Source organism: Marmota marmota, unplaced genomic scaffold (assembly GCF_001458135.2).
Source record: "Marmota marmota marmota unplaced genomic scaffold, marMar, whole genome shotgun sequence".
In the NCBI taxonomy this organism is placed as follows: Eukaryota; Metazoa; Chordata; class Mammalia; order Rodentia; family Sciuridae; genus Marmota; species Marmota marmota.
This window is the reverse complement of record NW_025999977.1, coordinates 22,552,074-22,573,463: the sequence shown is the minus strand read 5'-3', so window position 1 is coordinate 22,573,463 and position 21,390 is coordinate 22,552,074. Positions and strand designations below refer to the sequence as shown.

The window sequence follows — 21,390 nt, the reverse complement described above, 5'->3', positions numbered from 1 at the left end:
AGCTACACACCCAGCCCTTTCCTCCTCTATAATGGAGAAAGGGGAGGGAAGTAGAAAGGCAGTAAATGCAAATTTCATTAGCAAATAATAATTGCTTGGCATCTTAAATTCATCTATGTACTGTATCCCCAAAAACTCAGAGACAACACAATCCTTCCAATCACTCATCAGTGTTCAACAAATATTTCACTGTATTTATTCTTACAAATTTGACCATAATGTATCTTTGAAACAGTATACGATGTATTTAAAAATTACATTTCAATTCCTTTAAAATATAGCATTAAAAACATTAATGTCTTTATTTTTATTTTTGTATTTTTTTCCTCCATCTTTATTTTTACAATAAATATAGAGCTAAAAAACTTTTTTCTTTCTTTAATGAGGAAAGGCAACTGGAGAAAGGGCTAACATCAAGAAATACATACATTTATAATTTGTGAACTCTCATATTTTCATTTTCTCCACAAAGTATGAGATATCTTCATTCCTATTCTCTCCTACTATTAAGGTATTAAACAAAGCTCAACCAGCTTTTAAGTTACTATCATTTAAAAAAACCCATCTAGAAATTTAATAATATGAATAAAATGTTAAAATTCTAATAACAATGTATTTCAAAATACCTGCACCAATCATGGTGATTGGAGATTCAATATATATCCATTCATCAGTATATATTCCAGAATGAACAAAGATAAGTCCATCAAAATGAGCTTCTTGTACCCCACCAAGGGCATCTTCAATAGTATCATAATACTAAAAAAAGGATAAAAGCGTCAGTATAGAACTGAAAGATTATTATTTTAAATTCATAAAAAAACAAATCAAACATACCAACATATTTTCTCTTCCTTTATATCTTGCAGGATTACTGTAGAAATGTTCAGCAAATCCTGGCTTTACATGTGCACCTTTATACTGAAATGTCAAAAACAAAGCAAAACCAAATATTGACTACTAATATAAATATTATATTCTAAATGTACCACAGTATGACTCCCCCGCCAAGGGGATTGAATCCAAGGCCTTGTGCTTACAAGGCAAGTACTCTACCAACTGAGCTATATATAGCCCCTGCCTCACAGTATAACTTTTAAATATAAAAAATCCCAACTACTCAAACTAATTTTCTGTCATATAGTACAAAATAAAATCTATAATAAGTTATGACTCAGTAATATTTAGTAAGAAAGACAAAGTTTTTCAATCTCACCACTACTATTATTTGGGGCCAAATGATTCTTTGTTGTGGAGGCTGCCTTATTCATTGGCGGATATTTAGAAGCATCATTGGTCTCTACCCAATTTGATACCTCTAGCACCATCTTCTTTCAATTTCTCAAGTGTAAAGACATTGCCAAATGTTTCCTGGCCTTTAAGAGACCAAATCACTCCCAACTGAAAGCCATTATAAAGGACCATAATAAGTTTGTGTGTACAGCTGTGATCCCAACATTTCGGGAAGTTGAGGCAGGAGATCTATTGTTTGAAGCCAGCCTCAGCAACTTAGATCCTGTCTCAAAAAACTAAAATAAATGAAAAGGATGGGGATGTAACTCAGCAGCAGAACACCCATGGATTCAATGCCTAGTGCCAAAAAGGGGAGTAGGGGGACCACATAAAGTGGAATAAACTAAATGTGGAAGTTTAAAACGGCTACTGAAAACTATTTAAATATGAGTTCAAACACACCACCTGAAATCATTAAGTGTTCTCTCACTGTTGATGCTTATTACCACTAGATAAATTATTAATAAACATGTCAGTAGAAGAAAGAATTGTTAAATATTTTGATGGTTGATAAAAGGTCAGTGGCTGATCTTCAAAACCTATTCTTGACTTTAAATTTATTTTTTAAAGAAACTTATTTACATATGCATAATGTAAATTAGTATTTTTTGCTTATATTTCATACCAACTGCTGGAAACTCTCTTTCCAAGGATTTGGATGCTCATACTCTTCTGGATTAATCTGGTAGAATTTACCAGGTTCAGGATGCATCATAGGACGGGTATATTCAAATACTTCCATGTATAATCGTTTCCTAAAGGGAATTAAAGATCTCATTATAAAATATCCTTTAGAGTAAATAAAACTTTAAACAAATATCTGAGGCCTCAAAAACTAGGTCCCAACTTCCTTAATAAGACTCCTGTGGCACAAGAATTGAAATCAAGAATCAATAAATGTGATGGACTCAAACTAAAAAGTTTCTTCTCAGCAAAAGAAACAATCTGTGAGGTGAACAGAGAGCCTACATCTTAGGAGCAAATCTTTACCCCTCATGTATCAGATAGAGCACTCTCACTAGGGTATATAAAGAACTCAAAAACTAGACACCAAAAAAACAAATAAGCCAATCAATAAATGGGCCAAGGACCTGAAGAGACCCTTCTCAGAAGATGATGTACAATCAATCAACAAATACATGTTCATCATCACAAGTAATTAGAAAAAGGCAAATCAAAACCACTCTAAGATTTCATCTCACTCCAGTCAGAATGTCAACTATTATGCATACAAACAATAAGTGTTGGCGAGGATGTGGGGGAAATGGTATACTCATACACTGCTGGTGGGACTGCAAACTGGTGCAGCCAATATGGAAAATAGTATGGAGATTTTTGGAAAATTGAGAATGGAACCACCATTTGACCCAGCTATCCCTCTCCTCGATCTATACCCAAAGGACTTAAAAACAATACTACAGGGACACAGCCACATCAATGTTTATAGCAGCACAATTCACAATAGCTAAACTGTGGAGCCAACCTAGATGCCCTTCAATAGATGAATGGATTAAAAAAAAAAAGTGGCATATATACACAATGGAATATTACTCAGCAATAAAAGAGAATAAAATCATGGCATTTGAAGGTAAATGAATGGAGTTAGAGAAGTTAATGCTAAGTAAAGTTAGCCAATCCCAAAAAACCAGATGCTGAATGTTTTCTTTGATATAAGGAGGCTGATTCATAGTGGGATAAGGAGAGGAAGCATAGGAGGAATAGACAAACTCTAGATAGGGCAGAGGGGTTGGAGGGGAAGGAAGCAGGTATGGGGTAATTAATGATGGTGGAATGTGATGATCATTATTATCCAAAGTACAGGTATGAAGACACAAATTGGTGTTAATATACTATGTATACAACCAGAGATAAGAAAAATTGTGCTTTATGTATGTAATAAGAATTGTAATGCATTCCGCTGTCTCATATAAATAAAAAAAAATGAAAATAACAGACAAAAATTAATGTAAAAATACAGAACTTTATTTCACTTTTTTGAGCCAGGGTCTCACTTTCGTTGAAGGTTGGTATCCAACAATCCTACCACCTTAAGCCTCTCCAGCAGCTAGCGCTGTTAAACATGTGCCACCACACAGGCAACATACAGAATTTTAAATGTGAAAATAGTTTTTGGCTAGAACAATATAACTATATATGAAAATTAGCCTACCCAAAGAAAACAAGCGTCAATTTCTTCAAAAATTGTTCACTGGGGAGGGGGAGGGGGGAATAGGCCACACCTACTATAAATGTTTCATGCCACTTTATTTTAAAAGATAACTTTCAATAAAACACTTAATTCTGCCTATATCTTCAGTCTATTTACATCCTATTAAGTACCATAAGATCTTAGAACTGAATAATAACTTTTAATTTCTTATACAATGCAAAGTGCTTTTTCTTCTACTTTTCATTTTCAATTTTCATTTCTAATGTAAATACACCTTTTCAATACAAGCACAGCTTAGTATATTCTCCTCCAGTATTTTTTATCTACAGATATTTCATTTATTACAGTTGTAATTAAACAGAATATTATATATTCTGTTCTTTTCACTTATATATAACATAGCATTTTTTTGCATCTTATTAAAAACTTATATAGTGGGCTGGGGTTGTGGCTCAGTGGTAGAGCGCTTGCCTAGCATGGCTGAGGCTCTGGGTTCGATCCTCAGCACCACATAAAAATAAACAAATAAAAATAAAGGCTGTCCACATATAAAAGCTGCTCTACAAAGATCCTGTTCCAGCAAATAAGAGAAGATTTTTAGTACCACAACAACTCCAAAAACAAATTTAAAAAAATAAATTAAATAAACTTACGTAGGGCTGGGTATAGTTCAGGGGTAGAGTGCTTGCCATAAACCATACCCCACACTTCCCAAAAGCAGAAAACAATTTTTTGTAAAGATCACAATTAGGCCGGGCTCAGGGGCACACGCCTGTAATCCCAGAAGCTCAGGAGGCTGAGGAAGGAGGATTATGAGTTCAAAGCCAGCCTCAGCAAATTTGCAAGGCCCTAAGCAACTCATTGAGATCCTGTCTCTAAATAAAATATAAAAAAGGGCTGGGGATGGGGTTGTGGCTTAGTGTTAGAGCACTCTCTTAGCACATGGGAAGTGCTGTGTTTGATCCTCAGCAGCACATAAAAATAAAAAAATAAAGGTATTGTGTCCAACTACAAATAAAAAAGAAAAAATATTTTTTTTTTAAAAAAAGGGCTGGGAATGTGGCTCAATGGTTGAGCGGCTTTGGGTTCATCGCTGGTATCAAAAAAAAAAAAAAAAAAAATCACAATTAGCAGATATATCTCAACCCTCCAATTAGAAGTCTGTATTTCCTTAGTTCATTCTCTCATTGCTGGACATTTAGATTATCTCTAATTTTTCCTTATTATTACCTATGCTGTTATAAAAAATTTAATAAAATACTTCATAAATATAAAAAATCGTCAGAATAATTTCTGAGGAATGAAAAAAGGGAATGAACATTTTAAGTTTCATGGAAAAAATATTGTTTCAAAAGTGATGGACAAAATACACACTTTCATTAAACTATCAGATTTAACTCTCATTAACTATTTTAAATTACACTTAGCTGTGTTTCTACAAAGCAATTAAATGAAAAACACTTCCCTTGATCTTTCAATTGCTATTACTTGAAAAACAGCAGAGAAAGTATTTCATTTACTGTATCATAAATACTGCTTGGATCGACAATCCACATTTATGATAAACAGGTAACTTGGACTTCATAATTCTGTTCTGACTACTTAATTGTAATTACCAACTCATACTTTCCTACAATGTTTAGCATTTGAAGCAGCAAATAATACATCAAGATAAGGAATAAGTTTTCCACTTACCACAAAATTGGATCATTAGCAAGTTCACTGAAGCGTTTACATACACAAGCTGCTCTACAAAGATCCTGTTCCAGCAAATAAGAGAAGATTTTTAGTACTACTTCATCTGGCAGTTTCTCCTGAAGATACTGTTCAGCAGGTGCTGCTAAAAAAAAAAAGAACAAACAATATAAAACAATCTATCATGCTAACAATGCCTTTCTCATTAAAGAATACAATTTTCATTTTATAGAATGAATAACTTGCTTTTGCTAATGGTCATTTTACTTCAGAGATAAGACATTTATCTCTACTTAACAAGTATTAGTTTAAGTATATTTAATGTGCCATCTAAGAAATTAGTTAGAATAAATATATGAAGAATTTTTTTTTTTTTTTTCCGGAGGACACAACATCTTTGTATGTGGTGTTGAGGATCGAACCCCGGCTGCACGCATGCCAGGCGAGTGCACTACCGCTTGAGCCACATCCCCAGCCCCTATGAAGAATTTTTAAGAAGGATAAAAGCTCAAGATATAGAGGTAAGCATTCAAATGTTATTTAATACTCTAAAATGTAATAACAAATATATATTTCCATTTTTTGGAATGAAGCAAAAAAAAAAAAAAATTTTTTTTTTTTTTTTTTTTTTTAATATTTTGAGACAAAGTCTTGCTAAATTGCTGAGGCTGGCTTTGAACTTGTGATCCTCCTGTTTCAGCCTCCTGAGTCACTGAGATGATAGGTGTGCACGGCTTTGCCTGGCTTGAAGCAAAAAAGGTTTTAAAAATTATTTTACCCTATGCCTTAGTTTCCCCATGGGAAATACCTGATAGATCTTGTGACTTTCCAGATACTCTTGCACGTTTTGCTCGATGACCAAAGTTTTCTGTAGCTGAAGTTGAGGCACCCTTCAAAATAAATAAATAAATAAAATAAAATAAAGAAATGTTTCTCCCATACATATTTATTACTTCTGAAACAGATGACATTCCCTTTGTTTCCTAAAAAGCATTTCATTACAAAAACAAAAGAAAATTATAATTAACATACCTCCATACTGCTCTTTGTAGGACACGCTGTTCTTTTCGGCAAAAGAGTTTTTCTACGAAGTTGGTATGGGCTATTCTGTGCACCAGGACCTGATTCTTCTGCAACCATATCTGCAGGTACATCATCATCTGTTATAAACAAAAGCAATAAGAAAAATAACCACTTAAAAAAATGTCTATAGACGCAGTAAATTTTTTAAGATTTCAAATTTGGAAGGACAGAGGAAGAGATACAAATTTTACATAAAATTCCAGCCAACTAGATAACAATCCAAAGGAGAAGTTAAAGTTCTATAAAACTCAGAGGACATTAAAAAGGAAAACAAATATAGGATAAGGATAACTGCTTGATTAAAGGAGAGAGAAGGGAACAGGTATTACATGGTTAGAGCCTAAATGGGGAGGTGAGATAAGGTGGACAGATTGGCAAAGGGCACCATAATCAAAGCAGAGTGAAGAAAGTATCAATGAGGAGGGTCAGTTCAGTCTCTAGTTTCTGATGCTAGTAGGGTAAAAAGGATGTCCACCCAGAGCATCATAGTCTGGTATGTGGGCTGGAACTTAAGAGGGGTAGGAAATAAGTCTTCATGGGGGAGGAGGAGTGGCCTGGAATGGGGAGTCAGAGAAGACAGAGGAGGGAATTACACAGGAGAGGGGGTGGCAGAGATGTATGATGTATCAAATAAGTCAATAGGATAATGGAAGCCAGATAACCTCACTGTCAGAGAAGATAGTTGTAAATATAAAAAGAAAGCAAGAATAAACCCTTTGAATAGGAGATATCAAGTGTGAACTTATGGTTTCCAAGCACAATCACACAGATGTAAATGTTCCTATGTGTGTGGACATAGGTATACTTATATTTCCTAGCTCTATTCACTAAAAGAGCCTGAGAGCACTGATCTTCCAAAAGCAATGAGCATAACTAACAACTGAATCTTGGCTTCTGAATATTATTTTCTATAAAAGGAATAAAGACTCCTTGGAAAAATGGCTGATTTCAGAGTTGGGCAGAAATGGACAAAATGAGTCTGGAATATCTGTGGCAAAAAAACTAAAATGTGCTCAAAAAATGATAAGGACATGTTAAAAGGTCATAAAAGCCAACCTGAAAAGGCTCCACTTGGCAAAAGTATGTTGAAGGGTAAAGATTAATAATAAAAGTAAAAGGATAACCCACAGAATGGATATCAACTCACAAACCTGTATTGACATTGACAAAATAAATATGCTAAAAGTCTGAGAATGCATAAGATAAAACTACATTCCCACAAAATACTTAAGTAGAAAGGGTAAAAATAATAATTCCATAGTAGTGATGTCAACCAGACAATGTTTTAATCAAGTGCTCAGTAAACATCAATAGGACAAACTGGAAAAAAAAATCATAGCACTTCTATGATGTTTCTAACAAAGATCATAACCTGAGGTGAATTATAAAGAAACATCGAACAAAGTTGTTTTAATGTGTTCTATAACACAAATGATCTACAGTTGTCAAACTGTCAAAGTCATGAAAATCAGGAAAAGTTTGAGAAACTGCTCCAGATTAAAGGCTGTTTGGAATTGAAGATTGAAGAGATAAAGCAGATTTAAGACTGAAAAGTCTTAAATCTATTGCATCAATTAGTGAACCTAAAGTCTAAAGTTTCGACGATAGTAATGAATCAATTTTTACATACTGATTTTAGTAGTTCTATGTGGTAATTTGAGAGAATATCCTTGTTGTAGAAAATATACACTAAAGCACTGGAATGTGACAAGGAAATATGTCGACAACTCTTAAATGGCTCCAAAGTAAAAACTGTTGTACCTCTAACTCTTCTTCTCTAAGTTCGATTTTTTTAAAGCCTAGCCAATTTCAGTAACATAGAAAATTTAACTTCTAGAAAGTAAATAACACAAATGTAATCAAAAGAAGAAACATGATTAGGAATAAATATGTGTACCCATAATCACCAAAGGATAATTTCTTTATATCTACTGCTCACAAATGAATATGGAAAAGATTTAAGAATTCAATATAAAATTGAGCCAATTAAGGAAACACAAAGACTACAACAAGGTTTGTTTTCTTTTTTTTGAATCCAGCATACGAGTATTATCAGAGGATAAGAAGGAATTTTTTTTTTAAAGTAGTTTTTCATTGCTTTTTGAGGATAATTTGGCAATAACTATTACTCAGCCATTCCATTTCTGGGAATTGATCCTGCAGCTATCCTTCCATGTGTTGGCAAAGTAGTACATATCAAGAGATACATTGCAGTACTGTTTACAATACTGCAGGGTAACAATCAAAATGCTCATTAATGTAATCACAGCGGCTCAGGAGGCTGAGGCAGGAGGAAGCCTGTTGGGGACCGCAAATCAAGTCAAGATGGCGCCTGGCAGTTTGCCAGGAGGAGTAGTTTGTGAAGCAACGTCACCGAGCCATTAAGATGGTGGGGATTCCTTATTGGCTGACTGCTGTATCTAGATGATGCTAATTGAGTCAAGCTGTGTGTAATCAGTTAGGTATATATACCTCTGCTGTCCCGCAATAAAGTGGCTACTGCTACCTTGGGTGCCCGCTACCTTCAGTTCCCGCTGAGTTCCCTCGCAATAAAGGAGTTCCCGCTTCAACCTTCAAGTTGCTTGTCACCTCCCGGTTATTTTGCCCAGCCGGACTGCGACAGAAGCCAATTTCAATGCCAGCCTCAGCAACTGTGAGGTGCTAAGCAACTCAGTGAGACCCTGTCTCTAAATAAAATACAAAATAGGGCTGAAGATGTGGCTTAGTGACCAAATGCTCCTGACTGCAATCCCTGGTACTCCCCACTCAAAAAAAAATTAAAATGTTCATCAGCCAGGATCTGTTAAATAAGCTATTGTATAGCTATATAAGAGACCATTATGTGGCTATATAAAATAAAGCAGTTCTATATAGTTTAATGTGGAATTATCTTAAATATATACTGAATATAAAAACCAGGGTTGAGGTTTAGCTCAATGGTAGAGCACTTGCTTTGCATAAGTGAGGCACTGGGATCAATTCTCAACATGGGAAAAAGTATACATATATGGAACATGTTTAGTATATGTGCTTTAAAAGCTACATATACACACGCACACACATACAAATACAAACACCACAGGACAGGGATCTAACATGAAGAGATTCCTGTTGGCCAAAGAAAATAAGGAACAATTTAGTTTTTATTTATGTATTTATTTTTTAAGATGGGACAATTTGAACATCAGTAAGGATAACTGGAATGAATAGAAAGAAATGTAATCATGGGTTCCTGAAGATACTTATAAAGAAAAAAAAATGGCTTACTTTGAAAGATGTAGTAAAAACCCCATCATTTCCCAAACTGGTAAAAAATGAGAAATAAACATTTATTTTTAGTTTTCTTGCTGTACCAAGGATTAAATCCTGGGATAGACAAGAGGTCTATCACTAAACCATATTCCTAAACCTTTTTTTTTTTTTTTTTGGTACTGGAGAGTGAATCTTCTGATTCTTAACACTGAGCTACAACCCCAGGCCTTTTTACTTTGAGACAGGGCCTAAATTGCTGAGTCTAACCTCAAACTTGCAACCCCCATTTAAACCTCCAGAGTCACTAAGATTACAGGAACACATCACAGTACTCAACTTCCCCAGACCTTTTTAAAATTTTGTCTTGAGATAGGTTCTTGCTAAACTTCCCAGGCTGACCTGGAATATGTGATTCTTCTACCTCGGCTCCCAGAGTAGCTAGGAATGCAGGCATGGACCACAGTGTGCCTAGCTATGTATTCTTCCATATATAAACTGAACCAGTAGATAACCACACATTAGAGAAGGGAAAGATTCTCTATAGAGGATAACATTTTAACAATACGTGAATAAGAAATAATAAAAATAGAGAATCATTACTTTCTGAATCTGCAGTGAACTGATTTAACTGCTGAATATCAATAGTCACTAACATCACTAAAAGAAAAAAAAAAAAACAAGACTTTATAATTCTTGATGAAACAAGAGCCCATAATCTACAAAGTCTTATCAAAAAAACACTAAGTCTGAATCTGATCAAACTTATAATAGAGATTCCACAGGTCAAACTGTAGTGGGGGTAGAAGGGGAGTGGGGAAAAAACAAAAGTGCACTGAGAATATATACTGTCATTATTTTTAAAAAAGCAGAAAATGATTATCATGAAATTGCCTTTTAGGAGATCAAAGATTGCAGATTACAAAGGCTGAGCTAAGCCAGCGGCAGAAGTGGTGCCAGTTCACTGCAGAATGAAGGTGAGATACAAACAGAGAGAGAGAAACAGCAGGCTAATATGGCATGGGAAAACCTATAGAACAGAAAAAGCAGTCTAAACTTAGCTGAATCAGAGGCTGTATAGTGAGATGGTATTTGAAAAGTGCTCCAATTTCTCAACTAGCAAGTGAAGAGCTGAGGCTGGGAACTATCTTGAAGAGGCCAGGTTGTAGCCTGCAGCTACAGGAGCCCAGGAGATCATACAAAATACTGCCATCCTGTCTCAGCAAGTGCATACCAACCAACAGGCCTAGGATGTTCTTAGTGGAATGTGATTGAAAATTCAGGTTTAGGGCTAGCAAGGGGAATGAGGCTTGTTTTTCCCTTTGAGCCTAACAGCTCACAAGATCATCTGAAGGAGGTCTATAAATTGCAAAGGTGGGTGCAACTGCACTCTGGAACTGAGCCTGGGAAGTGTGCAAGACCTGTGCAAGGTTGGTTATTCTGCCCTACAAGTAGAATTCTTAGGAGGACATGAACATCCAGATGCCCAGCAAAGCCTGGCATTTGCCTGGCCCTAGGATATGTTAATCTAATCTCTCCAAAGCAGATACCACAGGATAAGGTTCAGATCAGAGCTGAACCCTAGCTAGCTGCTGGAACTTCCCATTTAGAACTCTGCATCAGCCCCACTCTGGGAGTGCACTGATCTAGTGTCCCGACAAACTCAAACTTTCCAGTCCTCCCTACCTTTTAATGGTGAGAAGGGAAGCTGAGAACTATTTCAGCCAGCTTTGTTTCCAGGCCACTCTGGATGACAACTAGGTGCGCAACATAAAAAGAGAAAGGGCTTGGGCGGGGGTTGTGGCTCAGCGGTAGATCACTCGTGAGGCCCTGGGTTTGATCCTCAGCACCACAAAAATAAAATAAAAATACTGTGTCCATCTACAACTAAAGAATTGAGAGAGAGAGCGAGTGAGCGCGCTTGAGCGCTTAACAATCCCCAACTCTTTCTAAGAGGTACATAGCACAAGAAGAAATGGAAAGGCAGTCTGATAGGCAGTAAACATTCATCCTTGTTGAGTTTTGACCAACTCAGCAAAGACAATCCTTTGTTTCTCTTTAATAATTTCCTTCCTTCTCTTGGTTTGTGGATACATGTACATTATACACACACACACACACACACACACATTCTCTCCCCCGCCCCCCATACTGAGGATTGAACCCAGGGGTGCTCAACCACTGAGCCACATGCTCAGCTCTATTTTGCATTTTATTTAGAGACAGGGTCTCACTGAGTTGCTTAGCAGCCTGCTTTTGCTGAGGCTGGCTTTGAACTCCTGTCTCAGGTTCCCTGGAGCTGCTGGGATTACAGGCATGTGCCACTTGTGCCCAGCTGAGGCTGGCTTTAAAGTCACACCATCCTCCTGTCTCAGCCTCCAGAGCTGCCGAGATTACAGATGGGCGCCACCATGCCCAGCCTCTTTTCTTTTCAGCAACCATTTGTTAATTCATTTTGTCTTTAGGGTTAGGGATTTTTACTTGTTTTGGTTTGATAATATTTTGTTTGTTTCTCATTACTCTTTCCTTTTTTCTTCCTCTAGTAGCCAAATTCTCTTCTGTTTATTTTTTTCTTCCTTCTTACAGCTGCTATCACCTGCTCTCTCTCTCTTCTTTGTTTCTTCACGTTCCAGATATTCTGATTTTTTTTCTGCTTTCCTACCTCATTTTCTTTTAACTGTATTTTTACCACCTTTCAGAACTGTTTGGTTTATATAATTCTTGTCCCCACCATTCAAATTGTTACATTTATTAGTATTGTGGGCTGTAGTTGATATCTACTGTTTAAGGCTAGATCTAGCTCATGGCTAGTTACTGTTACTGACCCTGCCATTTCTTTTCTGTGGTAACTGGTGTTGTAGTTGTCACAGTAGATACCATGCATTTATTTTAATGCTGTATACTGTTTGCTGCTATTGTTTGTTCCTCCCTTTTCTGAGAGATGCTGGAAATCTACAGGATAGTAGTGTCTATTGTTGAGCTACACCCACAATCCAGCCAAGAGATGGACACCTTGCTTCATACACAAATTAATCCTACTCAAATTTTGTTTGTTTGTTTTAATATTTTTTTAGTTGTCGATGGACCTTTAATTAATTAATTTATATGTGGTTCTGAGAATCGAACCCAGTGCCTCACACATGCTAGGTGAACACTCTACCATTGAGCCACAACCCCAGCCCCTCCTGCTCAAATTTTAACAATACTTTCACATTTAAACAGGGGAGAAAAAAATCCCAAACTGATGACCAGGCCCCAAGGAGAACAATTAGGTGAGGCCTTCAGGTCCCACTCACAAACATCTGTTCCTATAGCAAAACACCAGAAAGGTTCAAAGATGGAGGCTGAGAGGAATCCACAGTGTTGAAGGAGCCAAAAATGAATCAAACCAACAGTTCTACACAATGAAAAGCATTTGAGGTTGAAACTAACCCTTGGATTATGCTGAGCCTATGTGTAGGAACTAAAATATATAGAGAGAAGAGGTCTTATAACAAGAGACAACTGCTCACCAGAGGATCTCCTCATAAAAGAGAAATCCATCTCAACAAATCTATGATATGCAAATTTAAGACCCCTGAAAACATGAAGAAACAGGCATATACCACCACCCCCATTTATAATTACTCAACAAAGGAACCCATAGATATTGAAGGGGATAAAATTCCAGAGGAAGACCATGAATTAAGAGAGCAAATACAGCTGAGTACAGTGGCACACAGCTGTAATCCCAGCAACTTGGGAGGCTGAGGCAAGAGAGTCCAGTTTGAGGCTAGCCTCAAGTTACTCAGTGAGACCCTATGCAATTTTGTGAGGCCCCCATCTCAAAAATAAAATATAAGAAGAGATGGGGTTGTAGCTCAGTGATAAAGTGCCCCTGGGCTCAATTCCTGGAAACCCCCTTCCGCTACCAACAAAAAAAGAAAGAGTAAACATAGGAGGTGAAAGACCATTTCAAAAAAAGAGAGATTCTGAAAAGAAGCCAATCAGAACTCCTGGAAATAAAAGACACAATAAAGAAAATGAGAAATTCCCTTGAAAATATTACCAACAGATTAAACAAAAAATAGAACTTTGGTCTCAAAGACAGGGTATATGAACCTGAACACTCAGTAAGTGGCAAAGAAAAAATAAAAACCATGATCACAATATACAAGATCTGTGAACAAGGAACTGGGGCACATACCTATAATCCCAGCAGCTCAGCAGGCTGGGGCAGGAGGATCATAGGTTCAAAGCCAGCCTCAGCATATTAGTGAGACTATAAGCAACCTAATGAGATCCTGTCTCAAAATACAAAGTAAAAAGGGTATGTGGCTCAGTGTTTAATTGCCCTTGAGTTCAAGACCTAGTAACAAAAAACAAAACAAAACAAAAAAACAACCCAACTCTGGACAACATTAAAAGACTAAATTAAAGAGTTATTGGGATTGAAGAGGGAATGGATGTTACAGGCTAATGATATTAAGAACCTTTTCAGTTCTTTCCAAACCTTAGAAATGAGACGGACATCCACACACAGAATGCATACACAGTCCTAATTAGACAAGATCAAAAAAGAACCTCTCCAAGATACATCATAATCAAAGAGTAAGGATAGAATATTAAGATGCAAGAGAAAAACATCAAGTCACATTTATAGGTAAATCAATAAGGATTACTTAGTAAGACTCTCAAAATCCAAGAGGACATGGAATGAGACAACCTAAACTCTGAAAGAAAATAACTGCTAACCAAGATTGCTATATCCAGCAAGGTATCATTCAGAATCAAAGAAGAAATAAAATATTTTCAAGCTAAGGATAAACTAAAAGAATTCATGACAACTAAGTCACCACTACAGAAAATACTAAAAGAAAAAAGATTGGGGCTGGGATTGTGGTTTATAGTCAGCAGTAGAGTGCTCGCCTAGCAAGTGGAAGGCCTTGGGTTCGATCCTCAGCATCACATAAAAATAAATAAATAAAGATGTTGTGTTGAGTTACAACCAAAAAATAAATATTAAAAAAAAAATTTAAAAAAGGATGGAAGATATTCCATGCATATGAAGTTCAAAAGTAAGCAGGAGTAGTTATTCTCATATCCAACAAAGCAGGCACCAAGCAGAAATTAATCAGAAGACAATGAAGATCACTATATATTGGTAAAAGGAACAATTAGAAGATACTACCCCAAATGTCTATACACCTAATTATGTAAAACAAACACTTTTCTTAATAAAATCTCAGACCCAAGGGGTGTGAGGGGAGGGGTAGGGCTGTAGGGATGGGAAGGACCATAGAATGAGACAAACATTATTTCTCTAAATACATGTATGACTACACTACTAGAGTGACTCTGCACCATGTACAGCCAGAAGAAGGAGAAGTTCTGCTCCATTTGTGTACAATAAGTCAAAATGCATTCTACTGTCATGTATAATTAGAATAAAAAATTATATATTAAAAAGTTTCAGACACCAATCCAATAATACTGCATGATTTCAACACACCCTCTCACCAACAGACACGTTTTCCAGACATAAAATCAACAGACACTTCTGACTTAATATTATAAATCAAATGAACCTTACAGACATTTTTAGAACACTTCCATCTAACAACAGTGGAATTCAATTCCTTCTCAGCAGCTTATGAAACCTTCCTCTAAAATAGACCATATTTTATATCACAAAGCAAGTTTTGGCAAGTACAAAAAAAGAAAAAAAAAAAATCTATATAGCCACTTGCATCTTACCATATCATAATGGAATGAAATTATAAATCAATAGCAAAAATTACAGAAATGCACAAAACACCTGGATACTGAACAATACTCTTGAATGACAAATGGACAGAGAAATTAAAAAAAAAAAAAAATCCTAAACTGGAAGGAGAATAGTGACACAATGTATCAACATTCCTGGAACATTATGAAGGCAGTTCTGAGAGGAAAGTTCATAGCACTAAGTGCCTAAATTAATGAAAGAACCCACATAAATAATTTAATGCTACATTTCAAGGTCCTAGCAAATCAGGAACAAACTGATTCCCAAATCAATAAGACAGGAAAATTAAGATCTGAGCCAAAACTAATGAAATGGAGATTTAAAAAATTTCTGCAACATAGAGGATCATTAGATGACTTAGAAAACATATTCTAATAAATTGGAAAGTCTATAAGATACTGATAAATTTCTAAAAACATTATGATCTACCCTAATTGAACCAAGAAGATACAGAAACCCTAAACAGACCAAAAGCAAGCAACAAGACTGATGCAATAAAAAGCCTTCTAACAAAGAAAAGCCCAGGACCAGATGGATTCTCAGCTGAGTTCTACCAAATATTTAAAGAAGAACTAATGTCAATCCTCCTCAAATTATTTCATGAAACAAAAAAGGAGGGAACATTCCCAACTCATTCCATGAAGCCAGTATCACACCCTGACACCAAAACTGAATAAAGACACACCAAGGAAAGAAAACTATAGATCAATATCCCTGATGAATACAAATGCAAAAGTCCTTAATCAAATATGAGCAATCCATACCAGAAACACATTAAGTTGTATTCATCTTAGGGATGCAAAGTTGGTTCAGCATACACAAACCAATAAATATATTTCATTACATAAACAGAATCAAGGACAAAAATAACATAATCATCTCAATAGTGGCAAAAAGTATTCAATAAGATTCAGAACTCATTTACATTAAAAACACTGAAGCAGTTAAGAACAGAAGGAACTTGCCTCAACATCATAAAGGCTACATACAACAAAACCAAAGCTAACAACATACTGAACAGAAAAAAACTGAAAGCATTTCCTTTAAAATCAGGGACAAGACAAATGTTCATTTTTACCACTCCTATTCAATATATTTGTTGAAACTCTAGACAGAGCAATCAGACAAGAGAAAGAGTGTAAAGGGTTACAAATAAGAAAGAAAGAAGTCAAACTATCTGTGGATGACATCACCTTATACCCCAAAACTCCACCAAAAGAATTCTAGAGCTGGTAATTTTTTGGATACAAAATTAACATACAAAAAAGAAAGAAAGAAAAGAAAGAAACACACACAACCCAAGAAACCCAATAACTCTCCTATACTCCAAGAATGAATCTGCTGAGAAAGAAATCCAGAAAATAATTCCATTCTCAATAGCCTCAAAAAAAATTTTTTTTAAATACTTAGGAATAAGGCTGGGGATGTGACTCAAGCGGTAGCGTGCTCGCCTGGCATGCGTGCGGCCCAGGTTCGATCCTCAGCACCACATACAAACAAAGATGTTGTGTCCGTCGAAAACTGAAAAATAAATATTAAAAAAATTCTCTCTCTCTCTCTCAACAATTAAAAAAAAAATGAAAAAAAAATACTTATTATCAGACAGTCAGAATTAGTATCATCAAAATGGTCATATCATTAAAAAGCAATCTACAGAGTCAATGTGATCCCAATCAAAACACCAATGACATTCTTCATAGAACTAGAAAAAACAAGCCTAAAATTCAGTTGGAAGGGGCTGGGGTTGTGGCTTAGTGGTAGAGTGCTTGCCTAGCATGAGTGAGGCACTGGGTTTGACCCTTAGCACCACATAAAAATAAAAGTATTGTGTCTATACTCAACTAAAAAAAAAAAATTCAGTTGGAAGAACAGAATACCCAGAATAGCCAAAAAAATAAGAGCAATGCTGGAGGCATTGTGATAACCAATCTCAAATTATACTATAGAGCTATAGTAATCTAAAACAGCATGGCATTGGCATAAAAACAGACACAAGGACCTATGAAACGCAGAGACAAATCCACCTAGATAAGTCATCTGATCCTTGACACAGGTACCACAAACATACATTGAAGAAAAGATAGGCTTTTTAACAAATAGTGCTAGGAAAACCAGATATACCTGTGTAGAAGAATGAAACTAGACCCCGATTTCTCACCTGTACAAACATCAACTCAAAGTGGATCGAAGACCTAGGAATCAGACTAGAAAAACTGCAATTGCTAAAAGAACATATAGTGTCAAAACTCCAATATCTTGGCACAGACACAGACATACTTTTTTAGTTAGATTCCTAAAGCTCATGAAATAAAACCAAGAATCAATAACTGGGACAGCATCAAATTAAAGAGGTTTTGCAGAGCAGAAGAAAGAGCCTACAATGAGAGAAAATCCTCTCCCAACAGGGGATTAATACCAGAATGTCTTTTAAAAAAAAAGTCAAAAAACTTAGCACCAAAACCAAACATACAACCCAATTAATAAATGGGGAAATGAACTAAACAGACATTTCTCAAAAGAAATATAAATAGCCAACACATTTATGAAAGAAATGCTCAACATCCTTAGCAATTACAAAATACAAATTGAAACTACACTGCGGATTTTATCTCACTTCAGTTAGAATGACAATAGTTAAGAACACAAATACCAATAAATGCTACTGAGGATGTGGGCAAAAGGTACATTTACACACTGCTGGTGGGACTGCAAATTAGTATAACTACTTTGGAAGATTGGAGATTCCTCAAAAGAATTGGAATGAAACTACTGTATGACCCAGTTATCCCACTCTTTGTTATTTATCCAAAAGAACAAAAATCAGCATACTACAATGGTATGTGTATACCAATGTTTATAGCAACACAATTTACAATAATCAAGTTATGGAACCAGCCTAGGTGAGTGTCGACAGATATTCTGAATGAATAAAGAAAATGAGGGGTATGTGTGTGTATACACACAGGCAATGGAGTTTTACTCGGCCAAAAAGAATAATGAAATTATGTAATTTGCTGGTAAATGAACGGAATTTGAGAAAATCATGTTAAGTGAAATATGCCAGCCTCAGAAAATTAAGGTTCAAATGTTTTCTATGCAAAAGAGAGAGGGAGAGCCAGGCCCCAGTGACTTGAGGCAGGAGAATCACGATTTCAAAGCTGGCCTAGGTAACTTAGTGAGACCCTGTCTCTAAATAAAATATAAAATAAGGTCTGTGGATGTGGCTCGTGATTAAGTGCCCCTGGGTTTAATTTCAGGTACAAAAATAGAAATAAAAAATATAAAAATAAAAGAAAAGAGAGGAGAGGAGGAGAGAGAATTAAATAGGGGGAATGGGACTAAAAAAATTAGAAGGGAAACCAAAAGAATAGAAGAAGGGGATTGAGAAAGAGAGAGGAAGCGAGTGCATGGGGAAGTACAGGGGAAGGAAATCTACCAAATTATGCTACACCTATGTACAAATATACCATATTGAATCCTGCATATATAATGATAATGAACTAAAATAATAGTACGAATAATAGAAGGGAGATCAGGAGAGTAGAACAAATTAATGAGGAAGGAGGGGAGAGGAAAGGGAAGGCGCTGGGGAAGGAGACTGACAAATTATGTGGATGTATAAATATGACATAATGAACCCCACATTATGTATAATTATAATGTACCAATAAACACCACCACCAATGAAACAAATGCTTTTAATGGTGAGAGGGGGATAGGATTAGAAAGGGGCACATAAAAACCTTTTCTCTTGAGCAGTTTATACTACAAAGGTAATAAATAATACCTTTATAATAACTCAAACTTTTTTTTTCTCTCCAAGATGACTTTATTGTTTGACTTTCAAAGAATTCCAAAACAAGCAACATTTAAAAACTGCATCATCAATATTAAAGGAAAAAGTCCAATATCTTTTGGTGGATATTTACTGAATAGTGTATATGCACTAGTTACTGTACTGGCACTGGAGTTACTAAGAAAGACAGTTGCTATTTGGATTAATTCAGTATAGTTCAAAATGTGATATATCTCTTCCACAGCCTGTAAAACTTTGATTAATATCTTGAATTAATGATATTGTGGTGGGGATGGAATATGTAAAAATGACATGACATAATTCTGAGGGCAAGTTCTATCATAACCAGGAAAAAATCATCTTAGCGTTCCAAAATGCTTCTTCTGTGCATGGAGCGTGGAGTTGGAGGGATAAAAGTAAGTCCTCAAACTCTTATTTGCTTTTTTTTTTTTGGGGGGGGGCGGTGAGGACTGAATCCAAAGGTACTTTACCACAGAGCTAAATCACCGTCCTCTCTACACTTTTAAATGTTGAGACAGAGTCTAAGTTGTTGAGGTTGATCTTCAACTTGGTAACCTCCTGCCTCCATCTCTAGTGCTGGAATTACAGGTGAGCACTACCACTTTCGGCTTCTACTTTTTTATGAGTTTCTCTACCTGGCCTATATTTTGTAATAATCAATGTACAAAGAAGGGTGGGGTATTGAAAAGTAGAGCTTTTTCATTCAATTGACTTTAGGTAAATTTATATTTTAAGCCTAAATTTCCTCACCTGTGAAAGATAATTAGTGTCTCCCCCTTAATCACAGGGAGTATGTTTCTAAGACCTCTAGTGAATGCCTACAGCCATGAGTATAGTACCAAACCCTATAATGTCTTTTCCATTTTAACTAAGACTTATGCACTGTGGCCAACAGCTTCTGCAGTTTTAAGGTGCAAGAACAGAACAGTGGGAATCTCTTATTTTTCTTCACAATTTCATGGACAGAAAATTCATTCCTAGTGTAGATTTTAGCAATTTCAGCATGATTTTTTCCTTTCCTTGGTATGTTGAGAACTTTACCTTTTTCACTAAAAGGAAGCACTTTACAGCTTCTCTTTGGCTTCGGAAGGAAATGCGTTAAAATTTCCCACTATCCTTCTTGGCACTCTATTTATTTTTAGCCTATAAAATCTTTGATTTATATACTTCTTGATGTTACCTGGCCACACAGATTTAAGATCACTATTTCTATGTGGTGAATTATTCCATTCATCATTATGTAATGGCTTTGTCCTTTTTGCCTTAAAAATCTATTTTTGCCCAATAACATATTCTTATCAGCTTTTTGTTTTTAATCAACCTAGTATTTTTTTTTCAGCTCTATATTTTCAATTTCCTACCTCTGTGTGATTACATTTTAGATTTGTTTCTTAACCATTTATTACTTGATTTTCTTTCTTTTTTGGCCAAACCATATCTATCTAATTTGAAATTGAACCCATCTAAAGTTGACTTTCATGATTTGTGAAGCTATATAGCAACACAAGATCCCACTATTCCTTTGATTCTATTTCTCTCATTTCTGGTATCTGTGAGTATCTTCCTCTTCTCTCCTTGCTTCAAGTTTAGTTGTGCATTTATAATTTTGTTCTTGTCATGAATTTATTTAGATGTTTGCGTGTATGCACAGGTAAGTGTGATATTAGCTTGGTTTGCCAGGCTGCCAGTAGTCAGTTCCTATAATACTAAAAAATACACTCTAAAACTTTTTATCATATACAATCCCTTCTCTTCAGCAACCTTCACCTGTTTATTACTATAGATACCCACCCACCCCATTCTGGAATCCCTTCTTTGTCATCATCAACACAGCAAACATTAAAGACTTAAAAGTAAAGTAATAGGCTGGGTGGGGTGACGCATGCCTATGATCCCAGCAGCTCAGAAGGCTGAGGTAGGAGGATCGCAAAGCCAGCCTCAGCAAAAGCAAGGTGCTAAGCAACTCGGTGAGACCCTGTCTCTAAATAAAAAACACAAAATAGGGCTGGGGATGTGGCTTGGTGATTGAGTGCCTCTAAATTCAATCCCTGGTACCCGCCCCCTCGTAAAGTAATCGGAAAGGGAAGGTATTATGGCTAACCCTGGGGCAACCTGAAGTTAACAGTAAATAAACTTAAGATACCACATGATTTGAGTCATGTATATCACAAAATCCTCAACTTTATATTCATAAACACTGTTCTGTTCTAAAGCACTCAAAGCTCTATTCTAAAAATACATCATTAAACTCTGTGCCAAGGTAAAGAATATGTGTTACATTTCTATATCATTCTCATAATAAATTACCATTGACTG

General features: G+C 35.8%; 1 protein-coding gene across 6 annotated transcripts in view; it reads right to left on the bottom strand.

The window, feature by feature from the left end:
* Fbxo11 (F-box protein 11) overlaps positions 1 to 21,390 on the bottom strand; it is an 80,803-nt gene that overhangs the window by 12,903 nt on the left and 46,510 nt on the right. For 3 of the 6 annotated variants that reach the window (XM_048804420.1, XM_048804419.1, XM_048804421.1), the window contains exons 2-7: positions 6,191 to 6,318; positions 5,967 to 6,048; positions 5,159 to 5,303; positions 1,919 to 2,048; positions 838 to 921; positions 627 to 759 (exon numbers count right to left, since the gene is read on the bottom strand). In XM_048804420.1, coding sequence (XP_048660377.1) covers positions 627 to 759; positions 838 to 921; positions 1,919 to 2,048; positions 5,159 to 5,303; positions 5,967 to 6,048; positions 6,191 to 6,298 — 682 coding nt within the window. In that variant the 5' untranslated portion in view covers positions 6,299 to 6,318. Of the gene's footprint in view, positions 1 to 626; positions 760 to 837; positions 922 to 1,918; positions 2,049 to 5,158; positions 5,304 to 5,966; positions 6,049 to 6,190; positions 6,323 to 21,390 lie in introns of those variants that run through there. The other 3 variants (XM_015479687.2, XM_048804422.1, XM_015479688.2) reach the window with 2 other exon arrangements.